This window comes from Procambarus clarkii, chromosome 36, assembly GCF_040958095.1.
Source record: "Procambarus clarkii isolate CNS0578487 chromosome 36, FALCON_Pclarkii_2.0, whole genome shotgun sequence".
Lineage (NCBI taxonomy): Eukaryota > Metazoa > Arthropoda > Malacostraca > Decapoda > Cambaridae > Procambarus > Procambarus clarkii.
The window spans coordinates 26,758,136-26,772,026 of NC_091185.1; the positions used below are offsets into that span (position 1 = coordinate 26,758,136).

At 48.1% G+C, this 13,891-nt stretch overlaps 1 protein-coding gene across 1 annotated transcript in view; it reads right to left on the reverse strand.

Annotated features, from left to right (window-relative positions):
• Positions 1 to 1,171: 1,171 nt before the first annotated feature.
• LOC123770537 (uncharacterized) overlaps positions 1,172 to 13,891 on the reverse strand; it is a 34,597-nt gene continuing 21,877 nt past the window's right edge. The window contains exon 3 of the mRNA XM_069336593.1: positions 1,172 to 5,599. Within this exon, the coding sequence (XP_069192694.1) occupies positions 5,424 to 5,599 (176 nt within the window). The 3' untranslated portion in view covers positions 1,172 to 5,423. The remainder of the gene's footprint in view (positions 5,600 to 13,891) is intronic.

Consider the following 13,891-nt stretch of genomic DNA (forward strand, 5'->3'; position numbering starts at 1 on the left):
CCATCTCTGGGACACCCAGCATCTTGCCACAGGGTATCCCAGCCATCTCTGGGGTACCCAGCAACTTGCCACAGAGTATCCCAGCCATCTCTGGGGCACCCAGCATCTTGCCACAGAGTATCCCAGCCATCTCTGGGACACCCAGCATCTTGCCACAGAGTATCCCAGCCATCTCAGGGACACCCAGCAACTTGCCACAGAGTATCCCAACCATCTCTGGGGCACCCAGCATCTTGCCACAGAGTATCCCAATAATAGATGTAATTTGGAATCCTTTAACGTGACAATTCCAACCAGGCATAACTTCTATTAGTTTTTTAGAAGGATTCTCTCTCCCCTTCCTTAACCAGCACTGACATAACAGATGAAAAAAAGAGTAATTGAAACTGTTTTGATAGATATTACACTGAAGATTTGTGTTGACAGTTGCAATAATTGATATATGAATATTATAAAGTTTTCTGTTAAACAGACACTCAAAGTTTCTCCAGGTCAGCAATAGTGACTTTCTCCCAGTTTAAATGTTTTAAGGTTGGTTACTGTTCTCACTGTCAGCAGCAACAGTTGCCAACACTGTCAACAACAACACTATACCTCACAGTACAGTGAGGTATAGTGAAAGTGACTATGATAGGAAAATGTCAGGATAGGTTGTCACAATCACTGAGTCTTATACCCTAAGATGTAAGCAGTTAAGTCATCATCAATGAGAAAATTATCAAAATGAGACTTTGGTCTCCTGTCACTTAAAGGAAAGTCAAAATAATATTAAACTTAGCATAGACAGTATTGACCAGCATATGCAAATGTTTTGTTAAATTATAAAATCCTAAGTCTTCTTATAACGATTTTAAGTTTTCTTAATTAATAGGAAAAATTAAATTATTTTTTATCTACGTGGTTTATATATACGGTAAACAAGACAGGTCTCAGGCCAGAGTCCTGAGGACCATTGACAACTATGGTAATGTTGCACTTGAGTGTTGTATCTACATGGTTTATATATACGGTAAACAAGACAGGTCTCAGGCCAGAGTCCTGAGGACCATTGGCAACGTTTACCACTCGGATTTGTCTTACTCTGTTTCTGTTGAAAAAGTCATATCATATACCACTAGCAAGTTAATACCTCCAAACAATAGGCCTCAGAGAATGAGTGAAAATAAAAGTGTTTATATTGTTTAAACTTATATGTTACTTTATTTCAGATAATGCATGTATTTACTTTAATACTTGCAGTACTGAACTATAAAAAGCGTAGTACAGTACTACTTACAGTATCAAAGGAGGTGTACAGTTTAGTTCAATTATTATGCACCCCATACCCATCTTGTGGGTGGCAGTGGAATGGGTTACAGAGGCACATAATGGGCTCAGGGACTGAACCCCACAATTCATTTAGCTAAGCAAGTTACAATCTTGATGAGCTAGTTACAAAATTCAGTATAAGTCGTCACATCAACAATGGGTTCGAGATCGACCACAAGTACAGTTTCTAAATTAAAGAACTGACATATGTGGAGAGCTAGTGTCACAATTGATATGTTTGTCCTGCACACCGCCCCCCCCCCATTCAGTGGGCAGCGGTGGATAGGTTACAATAACTCTTAGTTACTACCTACAGTTTGCAAACTGGGGATATTTGGCAAAAATCTCTGGCAGCAGATCATTTTGAATGAAACATTTACTCATCTTTGAACATTTTTATAGAATTGTCTCTGAATTCACGTATCTTTTCGCACTCCATCACATAGTGACGGAGGGTGTGCGAATAATTTTGTCTACATCAGCAGATAATGAGAATTCCTAGAGATACTTATAATCGAGTCTAAACCGAGCAGTAATAACATCTAGAAGTATGCTGATTTTATTGGATGATCCATAGATGTGTGGCTCCTCTTGCATGATAGTATGATGATAGATGGAATTACTGGTGTCGATTTCACTTTGCTTCAGATCTACAAGATGTTGTTGAAGTTCTTGGTGTACTATTGCTCTCAGACTTCTCATTGACAATCCAAGGTTATACTCAATTTCTCCTTTAAAGGCAGATTCTTGGTAGTTTCTTTTCTAAAGAAATTGTACATTTAAGTGAGCAGAAGGACACTTACTGTATTAAACTACTTGAACAGTATACTGCATACTATATTAAAGTACTTGTACAGTACGCTACTTACTGTAATAAAGAAAGTTCCTAAAAAGGCTAGCTACTGTAGTAGAACAAGTTTACAATCGGATACTGATAATATTAAAGTACATATACAATAAACTGCTTAATGCATTATAGTAAGATACAGTAGGTAACTTACTGTATTAAGTTGTACATTAAGCAACCTACAATAACACAGGTGTATATATGCTCCTGCTTGATCTTGAGGATAATAACGTTAAGACAGAATAAAAGTGAGACAGAAAGTCTCAATGCCTAAAATTCCTAAAATGTCAAAATAACTAAGATCTCTTAAAAAATAAACAGCTGAAACTATTAATATTGATCCAATAAACAATAGTAAAGAAAATCATATCGATATAAAGTGTAGAAAATGCTAATATATAAATTACATGCCAAAACTTATTCATAAAATCAGTATATCAAAATCAGTTATTCATACAATATGCATTTCTAAACGTATTAATAAAATCTGCATACAAATGCTTATTTATACCTCCAGCATACTAAAATACATTCATACAATGCATACAAAAACTCAATCATACCATCAGCATACCAAAACTCATTCATCCTACTAACATTCTAATACTAATTCATACCACCAGTATACTAAAACTCACTCATACCACAAGCATACTAAAACTCATTCATACCACCAGCATACTAAAACTCATTCATACCACCAGCATACTAAAACTCATTCATTGTTGGAAATATCCAACACTTTTATTTCATTTTAGTACTTCGATAAATCATCTTTGTACTAACAATTACAATTTACTAACACTATACTAACCAGTAGTGTACTAATATCATTTCATATCCTATTGCGACCCAATTCTGTCATATCTTTCCTAGTATTTATGGCGTCGTGCTCCAAAGACCGCCATAGGGAATAATTTTCTACATATCTGTAGACTCAATAGAGTCCAGTTATTTACTTTCCTTTATTAACGATGATCGTTTATTAATAAGTTTACATTAATTAGTATACTAAAGTGTACTGCAATTCATTTATTCAGCTAGATAGGTGTTTCAGTGAATAATATTATAATACAAATTACTTACCATTTAAATATTTCTCGTTTATTTTGCGCGGTTCATATTACCTTACTTGCATTACGAGAAAATATATTATGCATAACACATTTATTTATGATGTAAATATTCGTCATACTCACTTCCTTCCACATTAAGAATTAAATAAATAATATTATTTATGCTCAGGGCCCCAACTGGGAGCTTTTGCGCATGCGTCAACCCGAGATGGAGGAAAGGGACTCTCGCCATTTTCGATCAACTGGCAGCAAAGTGTTCCGAAGCAGCCCGACCAAATCTTCCAATTCTGCAAGCATCTCGGGGCTTCAGAATAAGGGCGCAGCTTACCCAATTCACGGGCACCAATTTCGGCGGGCATTTTACCTCATCGTTTTATTGTTGAGCTCAGGTATATTCACTAAAGCAGGTGCCATGTCGTGATGCTGTAGGCGATATAAAACACCCATGTAAGTGATGTGTATACCCCTCCAATTATTTCATATCTTGCGTTTAAATGAGTGAATACTAGTGAAGTGGAAATTATAGAAGTTACTTATTTCAGCGTTGTGTAATTCAACTGAGGAGGCGTATGACTGTCTCCATGATCACGTGTCCCAAGGATTACTATCTCATTGCTGGTCCCAACGTGTTGTAGAGGCTGGACGCAGTCTACGTTCCTCTGATACAGCTCAGAATTTACCAGTCTTAATATATAGATAGTGTCTTTTCATTATTGAGTGTCAGTGAATTTCTATTTATTTGCATATTAATTATATACTTGATTTAATTATTGATATGCATTAATATTTCAACTTTTCATTAACTAACACATATTTCACATATATACTATAATTAATAACTTATATTCATATTGTAGTAATTTGTAGTGAATTACCTACTAGCATTAGAGAATAGCCCCCAAAGTGTGTAGAGGGATTTGGCTCTATAATTTTAATTATCATTCTACAGTCCATTGCCCTAATATTCTTATGATCAATCACATTATATTATCCAGCATCTCAGAGCATCCTATATTATTCATTATTGGAGATCCATAGGCACTGCTTCTCTAATTTATTCAATTTAAATATTTAATTTATTTCTCCCATTAAGGGAGTGGTCCTTCGAAATTTAATTATCATTATTATTAGTATTCTGGAGCCAGATTTTTCCACATTCATACCATCAGCATACCAAAACTCATTCATACCTCCAGCATACCAAAACTCATTCATACCTCCAGCATACCAAAACTCATTCATACCACCAGCATACCAAAACCCATTCATACCACCAGCATACCAAAACTCATTCATACCACCAGCATACCAAAACTCTCAGCAACAACCAGCTCCTCGTAGATGTGTCCTTGTACATTATTGGTCTCGTGAGGCTGGTCTCAACAACCAGCTCCTCGTAGATGTGTCCTTGTACATTATTGGTCTCGTGAGGCTGGTCTCAACAACCAGCTCCTCGTAGATGTGTCCTTGTACATTATTGGTCTCGTGAGGCAGGTCTCAACAACCAGCTCCTCGTAGATGTGTCCTTGTACATTATTGGTCTCGTGAGGCAGGTCTCAACAACCAGCTCCTCGTAGATGTGTCCTTGTACATTATTGGTCTCGTGAGGCTGGTCTCAACAACCAGCTCCTCGTAGATGTGTCCTTGTACATTATTGGTCTCGTGAGGCAGGTCTCAACAACCAGCTCCTCGTAGATGTGTCCCTGTACATTATTGGTCTCGTGAGGCTGGTCTCAACAACCAGCTCCTCGTAGATGTGTCCTTGTACATTATTGGTCTCGTGAGGCTGGTCTCAACAACCAGCTCCTCGTAGATGTGTCCTTGTACATTATTGGTCTCGTGAGGCTGGTCTCAACAACCAGCTCCTCGTAGATGTGACCTTGTACATTATTGGTCTCGTGAGGCTGGTCTCAACAACCAGCTCCTCGTAGATGTGTCCTTGTACATTATTGGTCTCGTGAGGCTGGTCTCAACAACCAGCTCCTCGTAGATGTGTCCTTGTACATTATTGGTCTCGTGAGGCTGGTCTCAACAACCAGCTCCTCGTAGATGTGTCCTTGTACATTGTTGGTCTCGTGAGGCTGGTCTCAACAACCAGCTCCTCGTAGATGTGTCCTTGTACATTATTGGTCTCGTGAGGCTGGTCTCAACAACAAGCTCCTCGTAGATGTGTCCTTGTACATTATTGGTCTCTAGAAGCTGGTCTCATCAATCTGCCATATATGAACATTATTAAAATTGTTAAGCGACGCACCGAGCTCTTGGAGGCACTTCTTGTTCTCCTCACTGTCATCGATCCTAATCGCAAGGTTACGGCCAGTGACGCCCCTCCGGTGAAGTCCTCGCAGGAGTCTCTCCCCACCCACACCTGTAGATGAGAGGGAACATTGAAGCTCACACCTGGCAACTCTCCACACCCACACCTGTAGAAGAGAGGGAACATTGAAGCTCACACCTGGCAACTCTCCACACCCACACCTGCAGATGAGAGGGAACACTGAAGCCCACACCTGGTTACTCCTCACACCAATCTGTTAAGGAGGAGGAGGAGGAGGGTAGTGGTACAGAGGAGGAGGAGGGTAGTGGTGCAGAGGAGGAGGAGGGTAGTGGTGCAGAGGAGGAGGAGAGTAGTGGTGCGGAGGAGGATGAGGGCAGTGGTGCAGAGGAGGAGGAGGCTAGTGGTGCAGAGGAGGGTAGTGGTGCAGAGGAGGAGGAGGGTAGTGGTGCAGAGGAGGGTAGTGGTGCAGAGGAAGAGGAGGGTAGTGGTGCAGAGGAGGAGGAAGGTAGTGGTGCAGAGGAGGAGGAGAGTAGTGGTGCGGAGGAGGATGAGGGCAGTGGTGCAGAGGAGGAGGAGGCTAGTGGTGCAGAGGAGGGTAGTGGTGCAGAGGAGGAGGAGGGTAGTGGTGCAGAGGAGGGTAGTGGTGCAGAGGAAGAGGAGGGTAGTGGTGCAGAGGAGGAGAGTAGTGGTGCAGAGGAGGAGGGCAGTGGTGCAGAGGAGGAGGAGGAGGAGGGTAGTAGTGAAGAGGAGGAGGGTAGTAGTGAAGAGGAGGAGGAGGGAAGTTTTGGGGAGGAGGAGGAGGGTAGTGGTGCAGAGGTTCGAGGAGCAATGTAGTGGCGCAGAGGAAGAGGGTAGTGGTGTAGAGGAGGTTGAGGGTAGAGGTGCAGAGGAGGAGGAGGAGGAGGGTAGTGGTGCAGAGGAGGGGGAGGGAAGTGGTGCAGAGTAGGAGGTGGGTAGTGGTGCGGAGGAGGAGGAGGGTAGTGGTGCATATGAGGAGGAGGGTAGTGGTGCAGAGGAGGAGGAGGGTTGTGGTGCAGAGGAGGAGGAGAGAAGTTGTGCGGCGGAGGAGGGTTGTGGTGCAGAGGAGGAGGAGGGTAGTGGTGCAGAGGGGTTGGAGGGTAGTGGTGCAGAGGAGGAGGAGGAGGGTAGTGGTGCAGAGGAGGAGGAGGGTAGTGGTGCAGAGGAGGAGGAGGGTAGTGGTGCAGAGGAGGAGGAGGGTAGTGGTGCAGAGGAGGAGGGTAGTGGTGCAGAGGAGGAGGGTAGTGGTTTAGAGGTGGAGAAGGGTAGTGGTGCAGAGGAGGAGGGTAGTGGTGCAGAGGAGGAGGGGGAGGGTAGTGGCGCAGAGGAGGAGGAGGGTAGTGGTGCAGAGGAGGAGGGTTGTGGTGCAGAGGAGGAGGAGGAGGGTAGTGGTCCAGAGGAGGAGGGGAGTGGTGCAGAGGAGGGGGAGGGTAGTGGTTCAGAGGAGGGCGAGGGTAGTGGTGCAGATTACGAGGAGGGGAGTGTTGCAAAGGAGGAGTAGGAGGGTAGTGGTGCAGAGGAAGAGAGTAGTGGTGCAGAGGAGGATGAGGGTAGTGGTGCAGAGGAGGAGGGTAGTGGTGCAGAGGAGGAGGAGGGTAATGGTGCAGAGGAGGAGGGTCGTAGTGCAGAGGAAGAGGAGGATAGTGATGCAGAGGAGGAGGGTAGTGGTGCAGAGGAAGAGGAGGGTAGAGGTGCAGAGGAGGAGGAGGGTAGTGGCAAGAGGAAGAGGGTAGTGGTGCAGGGGAGGATGAGGGTAGTGGTACAGAGGAGGAGGGTAGTGGTGCAGAGGAGGAGGTGGGTAGTGGTGCAGAGGAGGAAGAGGGTAGTGGTGCAGAGGAAGAGAAGGGTAGTGGTGCAGAAAAGAAGGAGGGTAGTGGTGCAGAGGAAGAGGAGGATAGTGGTGCAATGGAGGATGAGGGTAGTAGTGCAGAGGAGGAGGAGAAGGAGGAGGGTAGTGGTGCAGAGGGGGAGGAGGGTAGTGGTGCTGATGAGGAGGAGGGTAGTGATGCAGAGGAGGAGGAGGGTAGTGGTGCAAAGGAGGAGGGTCTTGGTGGAGAGGAGGAGGAGGGTAGTGGTGCAGAGGAGGAGGGTAGTGGTGCCGTGGAGGAGGAGGGTAGTGGTGCAGAGGAGGAGGAGGGTAGTGGTGCAGAGGAGGAGGGTAGTGGCGCAGAGGAGGAGGAGGGTAGTGGTGCAGAGGAGGAGGAGGGTAGTGGTGCTGAGGAGGAGGAGGAGAGTTGTGGTGCAGAGGAGGAGGAGGAAGAGGATAGTGCTGCAGAGGAGGAGGAGGGTAATGGTGCAGAAGATGAAGAGGAAAGCGGTGCAGAGGAGGAGGAGGAGGGTAGTGATGCAGAGGAGGAGGAGGGTAGTGGTGCAGAGGAGGAGGAGGGTAGTGGTGCAGAGGAGGAGGGTAGTGGTGCAGAGGAGGAAGAGGGTAGTGGTGCAAAGGAGGAGGAGGGTAGTGGTGCAGAGGAGGAGTATAGTGGTGCGGAGGAGGAGGGTAGTGGTGCAGAGGAGGAGGAGGGTAGTGGTGCAGAGAAGGAGGAGGGTAGTGATGCAGAGGAAGAGGAGGGTAGTGGTGCATACGAGGAGAAGGGTAGTGGTGCAGAGGAGGAGGGTTGTGGTGCAGTGGAAGAGGGTAGTGGTGCAGAAGAGGGTGAGGGTAGTGGTGCAGAGGAGGAGGGTATTGGTGCAGAGGAGGAGGGTAGTGGTGCAGAGGAGGAGGGTAGTGGTGCAGAGGTGGAGGAGGGTAGTGGTGCAAAGGAGGAGGAAGGTAGTGGTGCAGAGGAGGAGGGTAGTGGTGCAGAGGAGGAGGAGGAGGAGGGTAGTGGTGCAAAGGATGAGGAGGGTAGTGATGCAGAGGAGAAAGAGGGGTAGTGGTGCGGAGGAGGAGGGTAGTGGTGCAGAGGAGGAGGAGGGTAGTGGTGCAGAGGAGGAGGAGGGTAGTGGTGCAGAGGAGGAGTGAAGTGGTGTAGAAGAGGAGGGCAGTGGTGCAGAGGAGGAGGAGGAGGAGGGAAGTGGTGCAGAGGAGGAGGGGGGTAGTGATGCAGAGGAGGAGGAGGGTAGTGGTGCGGAAGAGGAGGAGGAGGAAGGTAGTTGTGCAGAGGAGGAGGGTAGTGGTGCAGAGGAGGAGGTGGAGGGTAGTGGTGCAGAGGAGGAGGAGGAGGGTAGTGGTGCAGAGGAGGAGGAGGTGGAGGGGTAGTGGTGCAGAGGAGGAGGGTAGTAGTGCAGAGGAGGAGGAAGAGGAGGGTAGTGGCGCAGAAGAGGAGGAGGAGGAGGGTAGTGGTGCAGAGGAGGATGAGGAAGAGGGTAGTGGTGCAGAGGAGGAAGAGGGTGGTACAGAGGAGGAGGAGGAGGAGGGTAGTGGTTCAGAGGAGGATTAGGGTAGTGGTTCAGAGGAGGATTAGGGTAGTGGTGCTGAGGAGTAGGAGGGTAGTGGTGCAGAGGAGGAGGAGGGTAGTGGTGGAGAGGAGGAGGGTCTTGGTGAAGAGGAGGAGGAGGGTAGTGGTGCAGAGGAGGAGGGTAGTGGTGCAGTGGAGGAGGAGGGTAGTGGTGCAGAGGAGGAGGGTAGTGGTGCAGTGGAGGAGGTGGGTAGTGGTGCAGAGGAGGAGGAGGGTAGTGGTGCAGAGGAGGAAGAGGGTAGTGGTGCAGAGGAGGAGGGTAGTGGCGCAGAGGAGGAGGAGGGTAGTGGTGCAGAGGAGGAGGAGGATAGTGGTGCAGAGGAGGAGGGTAGTGGTGCAGAGGAGGAGGGTAGTGGTGCAGAGGACGAGGAGGGTAGTGGTGCGGAGGAGGAGGAGGGTAATGGTGCAGACGAGGAGGAGGGTAGTGGTGCAGAGGAGGAATGTAGTGGTGCAGAGGAGGAGGGCAGTGGTGCAGAGGAGGAGGAGGAAGAGGGAAGAAGGGGCAGAGGAGGAGGGGGGTAGTGATGCAGAGGAGGAGGGTAGTGGTGCGGAGGAGGAGGAGGAGGAGGAGGGTAGTTGTGCAGAGGAGGAGGGTAGTGGTGCAGAGGAGGAGGAGGAGGGTAGTGGTGCGGGAGGAGGAGGAGGTGGAGGGGTAGTGGTGCAGAGGAGGAGGGTAGTAGTGCAGAGGAGGAGGAAGAGGAGGGTAGTGGCGCAGAGGAGGAGGAGGAGGGTAGTGGTGCAGAGAAGGATGAGGAGGAGGGTAGTGGTGCATAGGAGGAAGAGGGTAGTGGTACAGAGGAGGAGGAGGAGGGTATTGGTTCAGAGGAGGATGAGGGTAGTGGTGCTGAGGAGTAGTAGGGTAGTGGTGCAGAGGAGGAGGGTAGTGGTGCAGAGGAGGAGGGTAGTAGTGCAGAGGAGGAGGAAGAGGAGGGTAGTGGCGCAGAGGAGGAGGAGGAGGGTAGTGGTGCAGAGAAGGATGAGGAGGAGGGTAGTGGTGCATAGGAAGAAGAGGGTAGTGGTACAGAGGAGGAGGAGGAGGGTAGTGGTTCAGAGGAGGATGAGGGTAGTGGTGCTGAGGAGTAGTAGGGTAGTGGTGCAGAGGAGGAGGGTAGTGGTGCAGAGGAGGAGGAGGGTAGTGGTGCAGAGGAGGAGGAGGGTAGTGGTGCAGAGGAGGAGGAGGGTAGAGGTGCGGAGGAGGAGGGTCGTAGTGCAGAGGAGGAGGAGGAGGAGGGGAGTTGTGCAGAGGAGGAGGGTAGTGGTGCAGAGGAGGAGGAGGAGGGTAGTGGTGCATAGGAGGAGGAGGTGGAGGGTATTATAGACTCGTGGGTTGGTTGGTGTTGTCGTCGTTGATCCTTCTCTACGGACAACCCAACCCACAACTCGGTAGAGTGCTTACACTTCACTAGGAGATCACACTAGGCGCTTCTGGCTCTTGGAGAGGGGCTCAACGTCACACGTTTAGGGGATGCGGCTCCAACACTTAGCCTCGTTGTCACGTGCACACACCCACTCGAGCCGCTGTGACTCCCCACTCTCTCCTTAGATAAGATATGATCTCCTCAATCCCCTATGACTTACTAGTATTACCTCCTACCCTGTCCACAGCAGTGGTTCTTGGTTCTTTCTCTCTCCTTCTTTACTACCTCCTGGGAAGCCTCACTAGGACAAGGGCAAACACCAGCAAATTGTGACACATTTACTTGACAAAGCACATACACGATACATACACACATATAATAATAATGAATCCTATACTCTGTAATATCACAATCAGGTTGCACTCCAACACCATCAGAACTCTATTATCAGCTTATCAAAGGGGTATCCTATCTCCTGGTTCGCCACCTGATACCATTAACCTCCTCAAGTTGGTCAAGCCTACATACACTGTTGCACTATCAGCAAGATAATGTATATATAGAAAATCAGCATTTGAATGCAATAACATATACCAGTATAAATGTTCATTGATACTTCAGTATAAAAACTCCTTGACATAAGAATGCCAACAGTCACTCACCTCTCACTGCGTCTTGCACGCTAATGACAACCAAACACTATCAACTCCCTACTAGTAATCCACCAGAACTTCCCCTTCCACCTCTGGAAGTTCACAACCCTAATATCCTTAGGTTCTTCCAGGCTTCACTACCAGGATCCTCTGCAGCTCCTCCAGGCTGCTATCATGAAGTTTCCTTGTGCAACTACGGTGCTTCACCCTTCTGTTAGGTTCTTCCACAGCTCTCTTGGCTGCTACACCACCTCTACAGAAGCGCGTGACACTCCTCTTCACTGCTGCTTCTCCTCACAGCTCGAGGTCCTCTGCTCCACTACCTTGGAGTCTCATCAGCTACATCATCTGCTGGCTTCGAAGTTCTCAGCAACTTCTTCCCCAAAGACAAACCTGCAACCCATCGACGTTCCAATAAAATGTTCCCCTTTAACACATAAACAAAAATAACCACACAATATGCTTGCCTCAAACCTCTATCTGTCCTCTACATACAGTGAGAGTGGACTCCCCCGTTTTGGGCGGGTCCATACTCCACCTCGCCTGGCGGCGTCCTCACTCGCTGGGAGGGTCTTCCTCCATCCGGAGCCAGGCTCCCTCAGTCGTCCGCCAGCGCTCAGAGAGGACGGACGTCGCTCCGTGTTCCTCCCTCTCCACTCTCTTATTTCAGGCTTTCTGCCTTATTAAAACATGTCTAACCTATAAATAAACATCGCTACTGTCGCTGGGCACACGACCAACTACAATGCAATCACTATGAACTGGCGTATATCGTGCTTACCACAGAACGTCTGGTCGAGGGCGCTTCTTCCTCTGACGATGCTTGGTCAGGGCGCTCCCACGGCCCACAATAATGCTTCTGGGCGATTTAATATCTGCTCGTCGACCCGGACTTGAGACCACCACGTTCCCAGCTCGATTCCACAGCTGGTACGTCTGCACACTTCTCTTCTCTTAGAGATATATCACTAGGGGTTCCCTTCTGGCGGGAGCTCAAACGGAGCGCGGCTTCCCCCTGCGATGTCTGGCACTCAAGTGAGGTCAAGGTCCTCCGGAAGCGAGCCTCACGCCTCCAGCAAAATGTCCACATCTCCTAGCCAGTCATTTATCTATTTTCTTCTGCATTGCCCATAATCTCAAACTGTTACACATATCCAACCAACTATTTTGCATATGCGTTATCACCTCAATACTTGCTAGACCTTCTAGTTAGGTCAGGCTTGCTGAATAACTCTCAAGAAGGGAGACTCGTTTCTCCTGTAGGCTGAGATCATAACACTCCCCTCCCCTTATTTTTGAGAGTTATTCCAGTGGCAAAGCTCGGGATAATACATCCGCCACCACACTGTCTCGTTCTTCAACCAATATACTCTCTTAGGAGTCTACAATTAATTCGTTGCACCTTGCAACATCTGGCTCACAACTCTCCAGAAACACGATCTTCTCATAAACGATTTGACTTCTCTGGCACCTCTTGGCTAGGCTGTCCTCCCTGGACGCCTGCACTCCATCGGTCCACTCTACTTACTGTCTCCACCCTCCGTTTCCTCGTCTTCTTCTCTTCCCGTCCAGAGTCAGACATCTACTGTCTGTATCTCCTCTGTCGTCTTCATACTTCCATCTACTGCCATTATACTTTCGCCTCCTGTCATCATACTTCACTCCCTCGTCTTCACTGATGATCCTCCCTTTCGTCTCCTCATTTATCCAAGACATCACCTTGTTTGACCTCCATCGAGTCCTCGGCTTTCTTCTATTCCTCCATGCTTGCATCATCATCCTCTTCCCACACTTCTCACCTCTATACCACTCCATTTCTTCTCCTTCAACTCTTCTTCGTCCCCTAAAAGTTTCTTCGAGCACTGCACTACATCCAACAGCACTCGACCATACATGTCGCTTTGCCTCTCCCAAAGTGCTCATAAGCATCTCTCCACACATGCTGTCTCTTCTCCTTTCACTTTCTCGGCTATTACCCTTCTTCACTATCTTTTCTTCACGTTTCCTGTGGAACATGTCAACTCTTGACATCTCAAACAACTTAACTGCACTATCCCTATGCCTCTGTGCTCGTGGACAACGTGACGCTCTATTCCCGTCCTCAGCATGTCCACATCTTTCCTCATTCCTACTCAGCACAGTTGCATTCACCTTCCGACTCTTAATTTCAGCAGTCTGGGCTCTACTCAGGTCCGCTCTCTTCACATGAGTCTTCTTCGGCTGGGCCTTCTTCACTTTTGACCTCACCGAGACTTCATTTTTCTGGGCTGGACCTTCATCAAACAGCCGTGCTATATCTACATCGATCTCTTCCACTGGCTGAATCGACACTGTCTCACCTTCTCCAGTGTCTTCCTCGTCGGCTACCTCTGCCTTCGTCACTACCGAGACAGGGTTTTCAATGGCTTGGCGGTCTCCTGACTCATCTCCTCGGATGTCAGTCAGGTTCACACTCTCAGGTGTCCCACACGTGCCGTGGCCTTCTGGGCTCTCCTCTGGCACAGTCTCCGCTATGACTCTTGGCAACACCTTTGTCCCACACAAGTCATTTCCCAGGATCACTTGGACTCCTGGAATAGGTATGTCGGGGCACACTCCCAACATCACCTCTGCCGACACATATTCCGACCTTAGCTGGACAGTACAAATGGGCATGTCACTTTCAGACAACAACCCATATACTCTCATCTTACCACTGCCAGCTAACCGTCGATCATTCCCAATCAGGCTTCTCGCAATCAAGCTCTGATTAGCTCCGGTATCTCTTAAGATACCAACTTCTACCTCAGGTTGGCCTCCTACACTGATCCAACCTTTACTCATGAACGGCCTATACCTCTCGTTCACTAAATTCGCTCTCTGTGGTTTGTCTCGGAACACATTAGTATATTTACTTCCGGGGTCACACATGGCCAGGGTCACAACTCTCTTGCCCTGTCTACAATCTCGCATCTC